The sequence below is a fragment of the Sesamum indicum genome, linkage group LG3 (genome assembly GCF_000512975.1).
Source record: "Sesamum indicum cultivar Zhongzhi No. 13 linkage group LG3, S_indicum_v1.0, whole genome shotgun sequence".
NCBI classification, from domain to species: Eukaryota; Viridiplantae; Streptophyta; class Magnoliopsida; order Lamiales; family Pedaliaceae; genus Sesamum; species Sesamum indicum.
Genome location: NC_026147.1, coordinates 12,106,506 through 12,125,189, shown reverse-complemented (window position 1 = coordinate 12,125,189; position 18,684 = coordinate 12,106,506). Strand labels below are relative to the sequence as shown.

General features: G+C 36.0%; 3 protein-coding genes and 1 long non-coding RNA gene across 5 annotated transcripts in view; 2 read left to right on the top strand and 2 right to left on the bottom strand.

The window, feature by feature from the left end:
• Positions 1-1,764, top strand: part of LOC105158134 (apoptotic chromatin condensation inducer in the nucleus) — a 4,047-nt gene extending 2,283 nt beyond the window's left edge. Inside the window, exons 3-6 of the mRNA XM_011074772.2 lie at positions 78-198; positions 306-379; positions 1,172-1,272; positions 1,434-1,764. Coding sequence (XP_011073074.1) covers positions 78-198; positions 306-379; positions 1,172-1,272; positions 1,434-1,472 — 335 coding nt within the window. The 3' untranslated portion in view covers positions 1,473-1,764. The remainder of the gene's footprint in view (positions 1-77; positions 199-305; positions 380-1,171; positions 1,273-1,433) is intronic.
• LOC105158133 lies at positions 3,716-6,237 on the bottom strand. The gene is made up of 3 exons (XR_847505.2): positions 6,030-6,237; positions 4,711-4,867; positions 3,716-4,070 (listed from the first exon to the last, which is right to left on the bottom strand). It is a non-coding gene; the product is annotated as a probable stress-associated endoplasmic reticulum protein (long non-coding RNA).
• LOC105158132 (acetolactate synthase 1, chloroplastic) lies at positions 12,669-15,089 on the top strand. The gene has a single exon (XM_011074771.2). The coding sequence runs from the start codon at positions 12,819-12,821 to the stop codon at positions 14,787-14,789; it is 1,971 nt and encodes a 656-aa protein (XP_011073073.1). The 5' UTR covers positions 12,669-12,818; the 3' UTR covers positions 14,790-15,089.
• On the bottom strand, positions 16,056-18,242 carry LOC105158131. 2 transcript variants are annotated; one of them, XM_020692825.1, is made up of 4 exons: positions 17,668-18,242; positions 17,306-17,363; positions 17,127-17,219; positions 16,056-17,034 (listed from the first exon to the last, which is right to left on the bottom strand). In XM_020692825.1, exons 2-4 carry the CDS (start codon positions 17,342-17,344, stop codon positions 16,093-16,095), a joined length of 1,074 nt encoding a protein of 357 aa, XP_020548484.1. In that variant the 5' UTR covers positions 17,345-17,363; positions 17,668-18,242; the 3' UTR covers positions 16,056-16,092. The 2 variants fall into 2 exon arrangements, with proteins under 2 accessions (XP_020548484.1, XP_011073071.1); XM_011074769.2 differs by having other exon boundaries at positions 17,306-18,241.

Genomic DNA, 18,684 nt, shown 5'->3' with positions numbered 1-18,684 from the left:
GTTATTTTGTCTCATAATGCTTTTGTTTCTTGGCGCTGTGTATAATGGAAGATCTCAACTTGATTCTGTTGTATCAGAAGACCAGCTTATAAGGACCAACCAAACAAATATATTGATTAGGTCTCTAATGCTTAAGAATCAAAAGGGTGATACAAAAGATGGGAAAGGCACTTCTTCAAATCAGGGTTCCAGGAAAAGGTAAATTCCATCTACTGTGGGTTAGCAGTTGGGTTATTTTGATTCTGAACAATTTAGGCTGCTCTTTGCAATGCTCTGGTTTCATGTTCTATTCAAGTGTCTCTCAGGGCTGCTGAGAAAGCTTTGGATAAGGCTGCAGGAAAGAAGGCCATGTCCAGTACTCAGCTTGGTGCTTCTCAAGGTGAGATATGTATCTTGTGCTGTTTTATTGCTTATACAACAAAGACTATCTTTCTTCCATGTATTAAAGATTTCTGGAATTTCATTCGATTCTTCTCCCTTGCGTTCTATTAGTCGAATTGGTTTCTCTTTGCAGTTATTACTATTTTAAATTTTTTCTTGTTATCTATCAGTATCTTATCTCTGCAGAGTTTTCACTATCTTAATTATGCAAAGGCCTTGTCAATCGCCTCTAAGCACAGACTCTTTGGGGTGATTGCTACCTGGTTTACTGATAAATTTAGGCTATTGAAGCTTGTTTTGAAAATGGGTGAAGTCGTTGAAAGTTCTTCTAAGATATCATGTTTCTTTAATCATATTGAGCATATTTGTAGCTAAATTTAAGTGGGCCTTGGTTTCCTTAGTTGAGCTTGACCCAAGATAAGCAGCTTTAGAGCTCAAAGAAATACATTTGCAGTTTCAACTCCTGAGCTGGTCTTTAACAGGTCTACTTGGGGCAAGCTGAATTCAGCCAAGTGTACCATAGCCACGACCTAATTAAGCATCCTTACCAGTCATCAAATGTTGTATCTTTGTCTCTGAAGGTGACCAAGAAGTAGATTTATGCTATTGTTTAAGCAAATAGAAAACAGTGGTAACCATTTTGCATTTCACTGCTTTTTAACTCTCTTTTACATGCTCTTGTTTTGGTATGTGGTGCAGCTGATATTCTATAATGAACTGAATTCCTTTTCTGATATCTGATTTTGTTGGAGACTAAGCTTGTTTGCTTCCATAATCCATGAATATGTAGAGGCAGCATTGCGCGTGCTTGACAAAGATCTACAGAGCCTGACAGTAGAGAGACTCCGTGCTCTTCTTAAGGAGAGAGGCCTTTCGGTGAAGGGGAAAAAGGCAAGTTCCAATTGTCTATCCGTTAGCTCCATCCTCAGCTATTCAGTTGTTGGATCAATCTGTCCGAAAATGGCATTGATCAAGACCTTCTATAATCATGCTTTGGTTGCCTTTGCTCCACAGTGTATATCATTAACTCGTTATTTCATTTCTATTAACAGGACGAGTTGATTGCCCGCTTGAGAGGTTTTAATGGCTAGAGGGAGATAGAGCTTGTGAGGTTGAGAGGCTAATTCCTCAATTCTGTATCAACATCACATCTAGAAATCTAGCTGTAATGAGGAACTTGGACTAAAAAACATATTATATTTTGCTGCAACAACATTTTGTATGTTGTGGTAATGCATGTTTTAATGGCTAGAGGGAGATAGAGACTTATGAGGTTTTGAGGCTAACTGTTCCAACTCTGTATCAACATCATATTTTGGAAATTTAGCTGTTAAGTAGTGACTATGTACCTTTGAACTATAAAACATATATGTTTTGCTGCAACCACATTTTGTATGTTGTGCTAATGCATGTAGTGATGGGTACAGGGAGATGGAGACTTGTGAGGTTGAGAGACTTATTGTTCCTAAACTCTATTAACATCACATTTTAGAAATCTAGCTGTAATGTGACTGTGTACCTTTTGACTAAAAAGCCACAATATGATTTTGCTGCAATGATATTTTGTATGTGCCTTTGGACTAAAAAGCCATTATGTAGTGACTGTGTAGTTCTGTATTATGTATGTGTGATAGAAACCAAAGCACATCCGGTAATAAGTGTGGCACGTTTTATCTGTGTGTAATTTTAAAAAGAATTAAAATAAAATAGTTATATAAATTATATTATTAATATTTGTAGAGCAAAAAATTACCTAAAATATATATATTGAGATAATAAATTAATATGAATATTTTGATTTATAGAAATATGTTGACAAACAAAGATAATAAATAATGTTGGAGAAATTAAAAAAACTAACAAAAAGTAGTTATGGAAAATAATGATAAATGGAAGTTAAAAATAACTAATTAATTAAAAATTTAAAAAGTAAATGATAATCAAAATTAGGCGATACCCAAAAGAGTGCTCTAAGTTAATAATAAAGTATATATACTAGCAATAATTGCACATTCAACATGAACAAAATTTGCAATTTTAGTACCACGGAATATAGGTATTTCAAATCCCATTGAGTTTAATATTAGTCCCATGTTTCCTTAAAAATGGTGGAGTTGGCCCAAAAATGCTGTGATGTTGATACTGTTCAATTCTGCCATTCATTTTTATCGACAGGAGACACTTGATATTCCCTTTCACATTAGTAGCATAGATTTGGAGGGAAGAAGGATGACCAAGCATGAGAAAAGGAGGGAAAAGGAAAAAATGTCTTTCCCTCATTCTAAAGGGAAGAACTCAACTTTTCCTCCATTTCCCCACCTAATTGCTTTATATTTTCTTAGACGACCAAAATTAGAACAAAATAGTCTTACATCCTTTAAATGCCTGAAATTGCAAGTGTAAGTTTTCCCGTGGGAGAGCTGCGAGGCTTCGGACGTCTTGAATAAATAAAATCCCAGAAGAAAGTTCCACACTTATGCTATTGGAGATGGTGATTGTGGTTTTATTGTTTGAGAGGACAATACAATCTAAATAAGGGCCAAAGCTATCATACCTGGTTAGCTTGGATGGTCGAACCAAGCAAAGCAACATAATGTAAATTTTTGAGTAGGAGGAACCGATTGTGATTGTCGTAGAACGCATTGTTACTGTCATGGTACATTTTTAACCTTAATTGGTTGAACTTGTGGGGTTCTTTTTTTATGTTGGATATTGTATTTGTGTTAGAGGGATGTAATAGTTATGTTATATGTTAGATCTTAGATGATTGGGTTAAGTTATTGGATGAAATGAAGCCCCGCTTTCTTCCTTTTAGTTTATAATTATCATTTTGATTGATAAATTTGCTTCCTAATGACCAAAACGTATTCATTTGCCGTACAAGCATGGAATAAGAAGAAAGAAATGAAGATGAAAGGAAAAAAATGCAAGAAATTTCACTGTGATGATACAAATAAACAAATTATTTTTTATAAAAAATAAATTAGCAAATGAGCAAATTATCCCTATGCAAATTAGCAGTTACCCCTTGAGATAAGACAAGTCATTGCACCGTAAAAAAAACTTCATCAAGAAGCTAAGAAAACCTACCCATCACTATTTATGCAAGGCATTCTTGCATCAAACCTAATAAAAATAGGATAACTTACAATGACTTCCTTTACAATTTGGCGTAATTACGAATTCTCTATTTGAAAAATTACAAATACCTCCCTGATATTTGATGAAATTATGTAATCTTTAGATGGAGGTATTAAATTATCAAATTTGTCAATACTGTCATCACTTAATGACTACCAGCAAATGATGTGATAATTGCTGAAATTCAGACTTCTGAGAGTTGAATTATACATATTGGTATAAGAAGAACACTAAATAAGCCCTCGAACCCCGTGGGCAAACCTGAAAGCAGAAGCAATTTGATAAAATGCAAATACAAAAAGAGTAGATCCATTAAACCAACAGCCTTTTCTCAAAGATAGATGTGTGAACTAATCCATTACTATCATAAGAATCCACACATCACTTTTACTTCACCAGGACATAATCAGTCCATGCCGACAGTTGATGACAAACCTATATCTTACATCATTGATAATCCACCTATAGTTAAACTCATTGCTAATTTACTGGCATTAGTTGTCAAGCCATTCCTCCACTTGCCGCAGTACGGATAATCTGAAATATAGCTGGTAAAAGACGAAGTGAAACGGCAATCAGAAAAGCATGTAAGAGTAATAATGTCTGCAGTTGCTACTAAATGAAGATCACCAGTCATGCAGAAGACAACACGAAGATCATAAAATAAAGGAAAGAGAGTAAGCTGACTGCACTCCCCAGCTAATCAACCAATATGATTTCATCTCAGCAAGTGACTGAATGAGCACTATGTTAATGAGTGTGGAAGTGAATATTTTAAAACAGCTTCACATATAGCACTCAGTTCACTTATGTTTATCTCCTTATCGAAAGCCAGTGCAGAAAACAAAGTGATGCACAAGAATGTTACTATTTTTCTTTTGTGTTCTCGTCACTCAATCCCTGGAGTTGCATGATTATTTCATGAAGTGCATCTCCAACTCCAAGATTCTAGACTTACTTTAAATAACATCAACCACATATTCTAGATAAATGTATGTAGACACAAAATGCACATAAGCAGCATTTAAGCTTCCCTGCGAATCTACAGCACAACGTAAATGATATGGACAAATGAAGAAAAAAGCACTTTGTGGAACCGAAGAAGCCATTGTACATAATGCCAAAGCCTCAATGATGCCAATAGGAAAGAAAAACTCCAGCTATGGAATCATGATGATGGCAACTCACAAGATCCAATGACGACAAATATGAAGAACCCAAGCACCACAGGACCCACAGGATAAGAACTGCCTTTCTTCTTAGTTGTTTCAGCTGTTGCACCTCTCTTCTTTATGTTCTTCTCAAACTTCATCACCTTCCTATCTGACAAACGCCTTGAAGTTGTCTAGAGGATGCAAACAGAGTAGCAAATAGTCAGTTACATATCAAGGGTGCCTGGAGTTGGCAAATTATCAACCTTATCAGAGGTATATCTATTCTCTTTACAATAGCTCAGGCCCCTGGAATAACTGATTTGGAATGTCAAATGTATAATTCCTTAAATACCCTTAAACCACCTCATTTTCCTATCAAGGTAATTAGAAAATTATCATTTTACTATCAAGGTAATTAGAAAATTATTGTTTTACTACCATTTTCTTATTGGCTTACATTAAATTAACTTTCTTTTGCACTTATATAGTAATGCCCCTAATTACTTAAGCTAAGTACTGAATAAATCGCTGCTCCAATTTTGTACACACATTGGTGTGCCCATCCGCTAGTACTGTATATATGCTAGTACGCAGTATAGTATTGTGATAACATTTTACCAATTAACACGAGAGATATGGGTCAGCTGTTGCCAGTTTAAACTGCCTCACATACAGCAGAAACCTTGAAAGCTGTGATTACAGGCACTAGACATCGCCTTTCCAGGCGAATAACATGAATTAGAAAAGACAAGCTAGCATTCCAGATCCATTTCCAATTACATGTCCATAAAGAAGAAATTTTATTCCCTGTAGAAGGCAGCGGCCATGCATTACAAATATTTTTGCTTTTCTATTCATTATTAAACAAAACCGAAAGCAAAACATACAAAATCTCGACCAATTATAAGCTATTAAATTCAATATCACCTAATAGTAGACTACAAAACTGAGTTTTGCATTCAAGATCACAAGAAATTCATACGCAAGTTCCCAAAAAAAAAATTCCTTTTTTATCAAACAGACAGAAAATCCATCCAGCTCAAAATATGCGCCACAATCATCCAATTCAGCTAATCAGAACATCAATCTCCGAAGAACCGGAACTGAAAAATAACAAACTGGACGGACTAGATGCACGCAAATCTAACACAGGCACAGGACAAAAAGAACTACGAAGAAGATACAATCCCTATACCTTCTTTTTCTCCGGTAATAATTGAAAAAATAATCCAAATACGTTCTCAGAAATCTCCACATTCGCAAAGATTAGAGACTAAACAACAGAAACAATCGAACTAGAAAATACAACTTTTCAGCAATCTTTTGAAAAATAATCTTAACCGGAGATCTTACCATGGTTGGTGAACAATTTGCAGGCGGAAATTGGAAAAAGTCGATAGAATATCAATTTCTTTCGCAAATATATTGGGTTTTTATCTAATTTTTTTTTTTTTTTCCAATCTTTTCCTCCCTCAATATATAGCATTTGGCGACAATAAATGCGCTGTTAATGTAGTGCGGGCAGGGGCCGGTGGGAGGCGGTCGGTTCCAAGTTCCAACTACACAAGTTCTTATTATTTTTTCTCAAAAGAATTGGAATTTTAATACCGAAATTCAGGATACCTTATAATATTAGTACAATGATTTTACAAAAAGGGTAATTATATTTATACTCTTTCTAAAAACTAAAAGTTATACTTTCTCTAGAAAAGTTTTGAAATTATTATTACATTCCTCTAGGAATTTTTTTTTACACTCGATATTTTTTTATCAAGTAAAATGCTATTGTTAATAAAAATTATATAAATTTTTTTTTTCTTTATTTAATATTTTCATGTATTTTTTTATACTTAGAAAGGCGTAAATGTAACATATACATTTGGAGTAATGTTAATATTATTAATTTTTTTTCTTATAAGTACAAAGTTAATACATATATGAAAATGTTAAATGAGAGGTAAAATTAAAAAAAAAATATTTTTTTTTTGCTAATGTCAATATTTTTTGTCCAAACCTAATTAATGTGGCTTGCGACTGGTGCCCTGTTGCACGAGGTATTGTTTGCCCTAACTTCTTATGATCTTCACGGGTTTGTCCTGAAAAGACATCTCGCTAAGGAGAGGACTTGGGGCTTATTAGCCACTTATGCTCCTCGTCTACAATCAATGTGGGACACTTGCCCACATTGATTGCATACGAGGAGCTTGAGTAGCTAATAAGTCTCAAGTCTTCATTTTCCTAGCCAGGCGTTTTTTTAGGACAAAATCGTAAGGTTCATATGAAGTCAGAACGGACAATATCCATACCACGGGGCACCAATTGAGTCATAAGCTACATCATTTGGCACTGTCTGCGGGAATGAGGTCATGTGCCTCTCCCAAGCCCCTCGTCTGTAGAGCTGATGATGTAGGCAAGCGTCCCAAATAGGTTGTAAACGAGGAGCTTGAGTAGCTAATAAGTCCTAAGTCCTCCTCTCCTAACGAGGCATTTGTTTAGGACAATCGTGAGGCTCATATGATGCCAGATTGAATAAAACTTCGCGCAATGGGGTACTAATCAAGTTGTAAGTCGCATCATTTGGTGTCGTTTGTAGGAATGGGGCCATGCGCTCCTCCCAAAGGCCTCGTCTGAAGGGTTGATGATATAGGTAAGCATCCCACATTGGTTGCAGACGAGGAGTTTGAGTGACTAATAAACCCTAAATCCTCCTCTCCCTAGCGAGATGCCTTTTCAGCACAAACTGGTCGAGATGAGGTGCCTCGACCCACGACTGCGATGGCGCCAGCGCCATTATTTTGGTGTGGCACCATGGCCCCTTTTCCCGTGACAACCTCCCGCGAATTCTCTCCCTCGACTCGATTATTAGACATTCTACCAGTTGGATACCTAATTGTTTCCCAAGTTTTTTTGAGTACTCATGTTCTCAGATATAAAATTTACAACTAAAAAGAGGAGATGAGGAAGGGCAGTACGCTATATACCAGAACTACCTCTCTTAGACATATCAAATTATCTAAGTCAGAAGCAACCTTTAGAAGGATAACAATGAGAAGACGATCAGAGTGCCATTCAGAATTTATAAGCATGTCAACAGAAATCCTAATGAGGAAATAAGTGGGAAGAGTCCGCCTTGAAGGAAACTTGCTTATTTAAACTCTCAAATATCACCTCTCATACTTAGGAGTTGGGGGACTGCTGGTGAAGACAAGAAGCTAAATCAAATGATGGTCCAAAAAGAAATCAAATTCTTTACATAAGCGGCAATAAAAGATCATGGGTCTACAATTAAAATTATTTTGTAATTACTAGATTAATCCTTATATATAAATTGTAACCACACATTAGTGATAAGTAAGGGGGTAAAATTAATTTTACACCACCTAGCATTTACTGCTAGCGTAGTATAAATACCCCTAATTTCATTGTAAGAAGGACTTTTGTAGGGAGAAGGAATTGAAAAGAAAATGATTACTTTCTAACTTGTGCAAGAGTTTGACCTACTTAAGTCTCAAGCTACATTTTCCCCCATCACTAAATAAAGAGAGTCAGATATAAATAGTGAATTTTCGAAAAGGGTATAAGTGAAATTTTAAAACTTCCCTTGATGAAAAGTATGCCCGACAAGTAATTAAAGAAGAGTGGTGAAAATAAGTAGAAAAGTGCTTGAAAATAAGGTTGGACCCTCCGATTTTCCTTAAAAAACAATAAAATTTCAATTTCAAAAGTACCATTTCAAGATTTTTTTTTTTTTAAATTATGATACCAATATTGCAAGATACCCTATATTAGGGTATTGGAATTGTAATTTTTCTCCTTTTTCTTTACTAACGTGGTGACATGCCGTCATTGTGTGCATATAATAAATAATCATCTACGCTTTAAAATATATTATGAGTAAAATTAGAATATATAAACTAACACACCATATTTCAAAAAATAAAAAAAGAAAAGAAGAAATAAATAATTAAATAAAAAAAAACCAACTTAAGGACGTTATTGGCACGACAAAAAAATTGATGTGTATCACAAAAATTAGGGGGCAAAATGCAAATAACCCCATACATTTGGGAGTTGTCTGCATTTTACCCTAAAATATAATTAATTATAAGTTTTAAAAATATTCAATAGAATATGTATAAATTTATCCATACAAAAAAAGGAGTTAAATACATTCTGCCTTCCTCAACTATTATGTTCTTGAAGTAGCATTTACCCCCTTAAACTAATAAGTATAACACTTATCCCCACCCTCACGACTAAATATTTGGACAAGATTGCCCTTATTATAGTACAATGGTTTTTTTTTTTAAATTTAATTATTTTTCCTTTAATTGAAAAAATACATTTTAATTTTCAATAAAGTAAAATGTAATTAATAAGTTAAGTAGTTTAAATTTTATAGAGTAAAAGTGAACTAATAAATAAGTACAATAAATAGACAAAAAAACTTTTATGTAAAAAGTTATTATTAGTTTGATAACAAAATCAAGTTATTAATTATTTAGTTTTTAAAAATAAAATGAGTAGTTACACATCCGTTTTTCAAATAATTTTCTTTTGAAAATATAATAAAATATATTTATTTATTTTATCCAAAAGTGTTCAACTTTTGGTTAAGTATACTATCTATTTCTTTTGAAAAGTATATATGAGTCATTGAGGATATTGTTTTGTACCTATTTGAAGTCTCCATTTATTAAATACATTATATATCTTGATTTTAAATATTTATTTTAGTTAGAAAATAATTTGGTGATATTTAATATGCAAAAATATTAAAATATATTGAGAAAAATATAATTATTCATGGCATGAGGGACAATTTTGCCCATTTAATCAATTTAAGGAAAGTAAGTGTACATTTTTCAGTTTAGGAGGGGTAATGCTACCTGAATAATAATTGAGGGGCGCGAAGTGTATTTAATAAAAACAAAATTGCAATAAGAGTGTAGATTAGGTGAGTTTATAAACTTTTAAAATATCTTATAAGATGCTAAAATGTATTCAGTTAAAAAAAGAAAAAAGCTAATAAGCTCTAAAAATAAGACGTTAGGAGGTTAAAAGCTCTTTATCAAAATATAAGGAGTTGCTGCTTTATTTATAAAATTTTAATAAATTCATTCAAATTAATAACAAGTTTGCCACTACTAACATCTTATAAGCTCCATAATTTTATTTTGTTCAAATACTTCGTGAATTTATATTTAAAATAAATGCAACATATTATAAGTTTTAAAAGCATGTTATAAAATATAGGATTAAACATATTTAACGTACACCCTTTAAGTATGTCATCCTCGTCAATTACCACCTTATATCAAAGAAATATTAACTTACCCTACTATCTTTAAGATAATCCTTTAAATTAAATGTAAATAGATAAAAATACCCTTCACTATTAATAATATGATATATTAATTTTAATGCCTAATAAAATATATTAATCAATTTGACTTCAAATTTTATTTAACTACGTTCTTAATAATACTAATTAGTATAAATTAATTAACTATAAAATAGTTATTTCAAACTTAATTGTATAAATAGTTGTATTGACTCAGCAAAAGTTTATAAATTCAATAATTTTAAAATGATGATAAAATGCATTTTGGAGTATTATAGTTTTCCCTATACAGATACCCATACCCAAGGGTATTCTAAGGTATAGACACTTCAAAAAATTTATTTCAATAAATATGAGTTCGGTTTGGATTTAATGCAAAAATATTATATATGTGTTTGGATAATAACTATCATAATGGTGGGTTTAGATATTGTCCACCCGTTAATAGGCTTAACATGTTAGACCTAGGGCCAGATTAAGGGGTGAAATAGAGTTACTACTACGAAAAAAGAAAAATAACCTCATTTATCGTCAAATTACCTTACTTGACATTTGGAAGCCAAAACAACAGCCCAGCTGGCCACTTGCATATTTTTTTTTTCACCAAGTGCTTGAAAGAAATGGTAGAACCCGGGATATCAAAACACAACAAAAATGAAAGCGAATAAACATAAATCAAGAGGAATCAAATCCCCTTTACAGAGTTCACCACTTATTACAGTGGCTAGATAAAAGAAACAAGAGGGACGAAAAATGTAAACCCGATTTACTTCTTCCGAATTAAACCACGTCTACCAACTTTGTTCCTTTCCTCGTTTCTTTAAGCAGAAATTAGGACAAATCTCCTCTACTTCGTTCACACCACATATACAGATTGTCTTGTATAGAATTCTACTAGGAATCTCTTTGTGCTCATAAGATCTAGATCAAACCATTTGATTTAGTGAAGAAATAATTGAAACCAATCAAGATACTATGAACTAGTGGATGGCTAGGATATGTAGTGAGTGAGATATATAGATATATTTACAATATGCCAAAGCAAGTATAGGTGTATAGTAAGTAGTTGACCAGTATTAAGGCTTGGAAAAAGTATTATTTTAGTTCGCAAAGTATACCTAATTTTAATTTTAGTCCGATAATTATGTCCATTTTTGTTTAGGTCCAGTAACTTACGAAATTGCTTACTTTTAGTCCTTTGACAGATTTTCGGATGAGTTTACCCCTATGCAACTTTTGAAAAACAGTTTTAGTCCATATGCACTCATAGGGATAAAATTATCCGAAAATCTGCCAGAGGACTAAAAGTAAGCAATTTCGTAAGTTATTGGACCTAAACAAAAATAGACATAGTTATCGGATTAAAATTAAAATTAGGCATACTTAACGGACTAAAATAGTACTTTTCCCTTAAAATTTTTCAAAAGCCCTACTCTGTCAACCACTTCTAATTGTGGGAAGTTTCAACTTCCTTGTAACTTTCCTCTATATCTCACTTACCTTATGACTCTTGACCAAGTCCAAGGTGGCTTTATAGTAAAATTTTCATCTAGACTTAGATATGTATAAATATATAATTCAACTAGAAAATATTTTACTATAGAGGGAATTAAAGTGGATATATCATCATAATACTAATAATCATATTTGTTCTGATGGTACTGATGAAATTCATGATCATCTTTTTCCGCTGCACTTATTCGCGTGGCTGTTTGACGGTGATTCGACGCACACTTCGATTTGATTGGTCAAACTAAGCTTGGGCTACTGACGTTTTATGGGATGCTCGCAGAGAGCAAACACTATGTTTCTACGGCCTACCGCGTTCTTTTGGCCTCGTGTGTGTACCATATCTGGCGTGAGCGCAACATTAGGCTATTTGATGGAATACATAGGGATACACGCACTGTGGGTGCGCTGATGGTTCGAAATGTGCAGTAGATGATTCTTAGTGTAGAATTACCTACTGCTATTAGCACTTGTATGTTTTACCGCTTATGGCGGATTCCTTGACATGTCAAGAAAACCGCTTAGATTAAGTAAGTTGTATTATACTATTATACTTTTTTTACTTAATCAAAATTACTTTTACCGAAAAAAAAATACTAATAATCAAAGATACTTTTTTTCTTTCGATTTAATTTAGAGGAATATCATCTCAAAGATACAGGATAAGTGGAAGTTTCTTTAATTCAAGGGATATTTGATGAGAGTGATATATCTTTTTTTTAAAAAAAAAAAATATATCGATAATTTTAAATTAATTAATATACTATTATTACAATATTCAATACGTAATATACCAATATTTTAAAATTAACCAAAACATTCAAAATAAAAAAATATATATACTATTATTAAAAATAAATTAAATATCTAAGTGGATGAGATTCGAATTCAAGTGTTTATATAAGCGTATAGCAATTATATTTAATTTGAAAATATATAGACTTATTAAATATTATGTAGGCTATGAATTGAACACAACACGTGCTTAGGCCATCCTATTCCCTACCCACTTGCAAATCTGTTTGCGCCGTCCTTCCCATAAACTACAAAACGCAGTGACCCCCACTCAGCTGCCTCATCGTCAATTCTCCATCACCACATAAATCAAGTGGACACAGCCGCCAAAACTTTCCATTTGGAAGGGCAATTCCGACATTTCCGTCTGCTGCCTCCTGAATAAGTTCCGCCTTCCAAATCAAACGTGCTTCCCTTTTCCTCGCCACAGAAAACCCTAAGGAGCTACAGACCCGCCGTCGCCGCCGATTTGCATTCTCTAACGTCCGTCGGAAATGGCGGCCGCTACTCCTGCCTCCAGCTCGTCCACTGTGTGGAAACGCTCTTCTTTCTCTAATTCGCCGAAGCTTCTTTCTAGATTTACCGTCCCGTTCCCTCACAATCCTCAGAAGCCCACAGCTGGCGTCATTTCGCGACGCCGTCCGCTGCAAATCTCAAATGTGCTGTCTGCTCCCAGGGAACAAGTGCATCCTGAGGAGGCGTTTGTTTCCCGATTTGCCGCTGACGAACCTCGGAAGGGCTGCGACGTTTTAGTGGAGGCGCTTGAACGAGAAGGGGTCACCGACGTCTTTGCTTACCCCGGAGGCGCGTCTATGGAGATCCATCAAGCGCTTACCCGCTCCAAAATCATCCGGAACGTGCTCCCGCGCCACGAGCAGGGAGGTGTCTTCGCTGCCGAGGGGTACGCCCGCGCTTCCGGTCTTCCCGGCGTCTGCATCGCGACATCTGGCCCTGGTGCCACCAATTTGGTCTCTGGCCTCGCCGATGCTCTTCTCGATAGCGTACCGCTTGTGGCTATCACAGGCCAGGTTCCCCGTCGTATGATCGGCACTGATGCTTTCCAAGAAACCCCTATTGTTGAGGTAACTAGGTCGATTACCAAGCATAATTATCTTGTTTTAGATGTTGAGGATATTCCTCGGGTTGTCAAGGAAGCTTTCTTTATCGCTCGGTCGGGAAGGCCTGGCCCAGTTTTGATTGACGTTCCAAAAGATATTCAACAGCAAATGGTGGTACCAAATTGGAATCAGCCAATGAGGTTGGCTGGTTACTTGTCTAGATTGCCTAGGCCGCCTAGTGCGATGTTGTTGGAGCAGATAGTTAGGCTGGTATCCGAGTCCAAAAGGCCGGTACTTTATGTCGGTGGTGGGTGTTTGAATTCAAGTGAGGAGTTGAGGAGGTTTGTGGAGCTCACAGGAATTCCGGTTGCTAGCACGCTTATGGGTCTTGGTTCTTATCCTTGTTCTGATGAGGAATTTGCGCTGCAAATGCTGGGTATGCATGGGACTGTTTATGCAAATTATGCAGTGGACAAGAGTGATTTGTTGCTTGCTTTTGGAGTCAGGTTTGATGACCGTGTGACGGGTAAGCTGGAGGCATTTGCCAGTCGAGCAAAGATTGTCCACATTGACATTGATTCTGCTGAGATTGGAAAGAATAAGCAACCTCATGTGTCCATTTGTGCCGATATGAAGTTGGCTTTGCAGGGTTTGAACTTGATATTGGAAGACATGCTGAAAGAGGGTAAGAACAATGTCGACTTTTCAGCCTGGAGGCAAGAGTTAAAAGAGCAGAAGATGAACTTTCCTTTGAGTTTCAAGACATTTGAAGATGCCATTCCACCTCAGTATGCAATTCAAGTTCTTGATGAACTGACAGGAGGGAATGCAATCATTAGTACTGGTGTTGGGCAGCATCAGATGTGGGCTGCACAATTTTATAAGTATAATAAGCCACGACAGTGGTTGACATCAGGTGGTTTAGGGGCAATGGGTTTCGGACTTCCTGCAGCAATTGGAGCTGCTGTTGCAAGACCAGATGCAGTTGTAGTGGATATTGATGGTGATGGAAGTTTTATAATGAACGTGCAGGAGTTGGCCACTATCCGGGTAGAGAACCTTCCTGTTAAGATTATGTTGTTAAATAATCAGCACTTGGGTATGGTTGTCCAGTGGGAAGACCGCTTCTATAAGTCCAACAGGGCACACACTTATCTCGGAAATCCTTCCAAAGAGTCAGAGATTTTTCCAGATATGTTGAAGTTTGCAGAGGCTTGTGATATACCTGCAGCTCGTGTGACAAAGAAGGATGATCTCAGGGCAGCAATACAAAAGATGTTGGATACTCCTGGGCCATATTTGTTGGATGTCATTGTACCCCATCAAGAGCATGTCTTGCCCATGATTCCCAGTGGAGGAGCCTTTAAAGACGTGATCACAGAGGGTGATGGAAGAATTAAGTATTGATGTGAAGTGCGGCAGAGCTGCCATTTGGTTGTGAAAATTAGGTCGCAGCTAAAGGGGGTCCAAGTTTATAGTTTTGGCTTGTAAGTTGTGTTGTGTTCTGACATTTGCAAGGTCTGATTGTAGTACGTCTGCTCTTTATGCTTATTGGTATTCAGTGATACCTATGTTCATTTATCACATTCTGTTTAATCTATTATAATAACGGTTGGATGATCGGCTCTATTCATGTATTTTGATAATTATGTAGAGAAACGCATCCACCTAATTTGTTAAGGGGCTCAATTGGTATGCTGGTTTGGATATTGAACTACAAAAGTTATGCTTCCAATATATGATGCCATGTTGTTTGGTTGTATTTTTTATTTCGGCACATCCCACTCGAACTTAATATGGTATTTGGTTGGTTGGACTAATATTCTTTCCTTTTCCTGGATTGAAACTATGTCCATATTTTTGAGGTTTGATGTCTTCAAGGTGAAAGCAAATTTTGGTATTACACGAGTAAATCAAGAGGGCCACAATTTTTGAGATTACTAATCTGGCCCTGGAGGTCTAATCCACAATTAAGCTTCTTGTAGGCTAGGTTATTGGGCTTCACAATAACAATGAATCATAGAATGTTTAAACAAACATCAACTCAACCTGATTGTGCATCCTATTATGCACCGGAAACTGGATCAACCGGGTCCTAAGTGCATTTCAAGTTCAGGTTCTACTGCAAGAAGGTATTCCGAGAAGCAGCTATTTTGTTGCTGTACCCCAACTAAACTAGAACTTACATTCCTTACAACTTTGTCCAATTATTGTGTTTCAGTGCTTGACCTACTTAGCATGACTGCAGTTTGAGAAGTCTTCTATTGCTTTCAAGTCTTTCAATAGGATCAATCACTTTTTACATTGTTTATCATAGACTCATGGTGCTTAACATCAACTAAGAAATGGTTTCTTTTCTTGACAACATGATTGTGCAGGAGACTATTCAGACTGATGCTATTGCCTCGTCAAATTTGCATCAAATGTTCAAGAGTTACCAAGAGAAAAGGCATTTCTAGCTGGTAGATATGGAGTGCTTATGAAAATTTGGCATCATTAACACGCTATATTTGGATCCGTTATTTGGCTCTGCAGTCTACATAAATTTTCAGTAAAAACCTTTGAAGTAGAACATATCTTTGATGCACTGGACAAGATTCCTTTTTACAGATCTGTTACCCTTGAAATCGTGATTAGTTAACGAGGCAAGCAAGAAAATGAGGAATTTGGCGACTGGTGGGAACATTGTGTATTCGGTGGTATCACAACTTCATTCGTGTTGTGTAGTAGAGGATGCGGACATGTCGAAGGATTTTCTTCTTACCAAGAGACAAGTAACCTTGGAAGCATGCGCATTATCAAGACTGCACAGCACGAAATCGGGTCTATGGAGTGCGAGATTGAGCCGATCTTCTCCCACCACGAATGCAGTAGCATCAAGCAGAACGTGCCATGAGTTGCGATGGGCTTCTGATATCCAATGCATAGAATACCGAGTCCCGTTCACTTCAGCCGGGTACGAGAAAAGTCCCTTGGGAGTGTGCTTGCACTTCCTTCTGAAATAATGGCTGAGTTGTGATCCCTTTATTCTCAAATCCAACCAACTCTCTGGCGCCATAATCACTCTCGACTCCTTGTAGCTCGCAAATTCCCTCACGTAATCAGCTTCTTCCCCAATAATTGTCAGATAGTAATTCCCCTTGAAAAACGGGTAGCTTTCTCCAACCAACATCATTGCATCCTTGTAGCTTTGAGTGAACAGAACAAGATACTCCTCATCAGGTAGTCCACAGTGTTTGAGCACCTTGTTTCGAGCTTGAATTTCAGGAATCGAGATGAAGCTACCGACAAAGGAGGATTTCTTTGTGAGGATACTAAGCAATCTTGATGGTTCCAGCTGTGTGTTCTCAAGATCAGGATGGCTGCTCCCGAAGGAAGGCGTAAATGATTCTCTGGAGACTCCTCTAGGTGATTTCTTCCTGTCATCTGGCTGGGGTTCCGAGAGCTTTTCTTTAATGCAGAGGTCATAGAGATCAGTCTTTTCTCCTCCTTCAACAAGGGCATTTGAGTACTCCGGGTACTTAGCAAGGACGTATTGTTCCACATATTGCATTTCAGTAGGAGTTATTGGCCCAGACCACCTAAGGTCTAGACCGTGGAGCGTTGATATGGCTTCGGCAACTATGTGAGCAGGAATTACTCTATGGGTTCTCTGTTTCATTTTTCAATGGCAACAAAGTCAGATCATAGGGTAATTCTTGGATTATTACCGGTTGCTGAAATGAGGTGAACTGTTGCTCTCACCTTAATAACCAGGCTGCTCGGTCTGCCATTTTCTGTTACTGATTTTGCTGACGGACCGATTAACGTGGTTCTCGTATCTTCTTCTTTGGACCCCTGATTCATAAGTAAACTGAAACTGGTCAAAATTCCAAGAATCTTACTCTTGGTAACATAATCAGAACAAGCACATTCGATCTTACCTCCATTCCTCCATTCAGTTTCTCATTGTTCTTTGCCATGGTTGCTACTGATTTTTCCCTGCCCATAAATTGAAGGATCCGTTTAGGTCGATAAACAGCACCAAAGAAGAGACGAGCACGCTGGAAACAGGAGATGAAACCGAAGAAAACACACAACAACTCTCATAACAACATCAATTCAAGACCAGGCATGAGGCATGAAACAATCAAAAGTTTTTGCTGAAGAAGAAAGTCGAGCAAGAAATGAACTTTGCAGCAACCAAACTATAATGGAGAATGAAAACAGGAGCGTAGCAGAGATAGTAACGGCAATAACAATGTTTTCCGAGTCAGGAACGAATAGAATCGCATCGTTTTCTCACCAGATAACCTATGGTTTTTATTACTTGTTTGGCATGTGAAGTGAAGTCACCTGGTTTAATTTGCTCCTTGATTGTATAGTATATAGATTTTACGTCTGAAAACGACCTTAAACGCGGGTTGACAAGAGAGGTTGCTCGAATTCTCGAGTAAAATATTTAGCATCAGAAAGGGACATGCATGTTTGATTGGAGACTCAAAGTTGGCATTTGGATTTAAAATCTGAAGCAGAAAGGGACTGATGGAAGAGCAGTTGAGAACGATGAGCTAATTGGGGGTGATTAATTTATGAGAAAATCAGTAGCAAAGTAGTATTCAATGTGGGAATTGGCATCAAACAAGTGGGAATATTTCCAGCATCGGAATTTCCGAGTGTGAGAAGCATTAAAGAAACTTAAATCTGCTTCTGGTGATGAATAAAATAGTACAGATGACATCGTTACAAGGACTAAGTCAAAGAGAGTAGCAATTGATCATCTCAAGTTCTTCCATTCTCCAACAACTCCCAACCCCTTGAATTGGAGTAGCATTTCAATTGTTTCTCTGACTTGATCCATAGTTCATCTCCTTCATTTTTATGGTACTATTGGCCATTGTTGAATACCGTTTTTATGTATATATAATAAATAATTATTTATATTTTAAAAATATATTATATAAATAATGATAAAATATTAAATCGATACGTTACATTACAAGAATGAAAGAAAAGAATTGACAACTAATTTACCGATTAATATAAAAATTGAAAGTTGAATAAATTAATTATCTTATAAAAAAAGATATTTTTGGTTCCACAAAAAATTGATGTGTCAGTGTCATTAACTTTCATTTGTGAGTGTGAATAAACTTTTTTCTTTTTATATTAGTATATATGTACTGTGTCATTGCGGAAATATATAGAGTTAAATTTAATTTACTCCCTATGATATGAAAAATGTTAAAAAAAAATTCTTGTGAAAAAAAATATCAATTTAGCTCCCAGTGATTTCAATAATGAAGCAAAAAAGCCCCTACAC

Coding starts and splice junctions, on each gene's coding strand:
- LOC105158132 (XM_011074771.2), top strand. CDS start 12,819: ATGGCGGCCGCTACTCCTGCCTCCAGCTCGTCCACTGTGTGGAAACGC.
- LOC105158131 (XM_011074769.2), bottom strand. CDS start 17,371: ATGGGCAGGGAAAAATCAGTAGCAACCATGGCAAAGAACAATGAGAAA. Junction 17,220..17,305: donor AACTGAATGGAGGAATGGAG/GTAAGATCGAAT, acceptor CTTATGAATCAG/GGGTCCAAAGAAGAAGATAC. Junction 17,035..17,126: donor CGAGCAGCCTGGTTATTAAG/GTGAGAGCAACA, acceptor AAAATGAAACAG/AGAACCCATAGAGTAATTCC.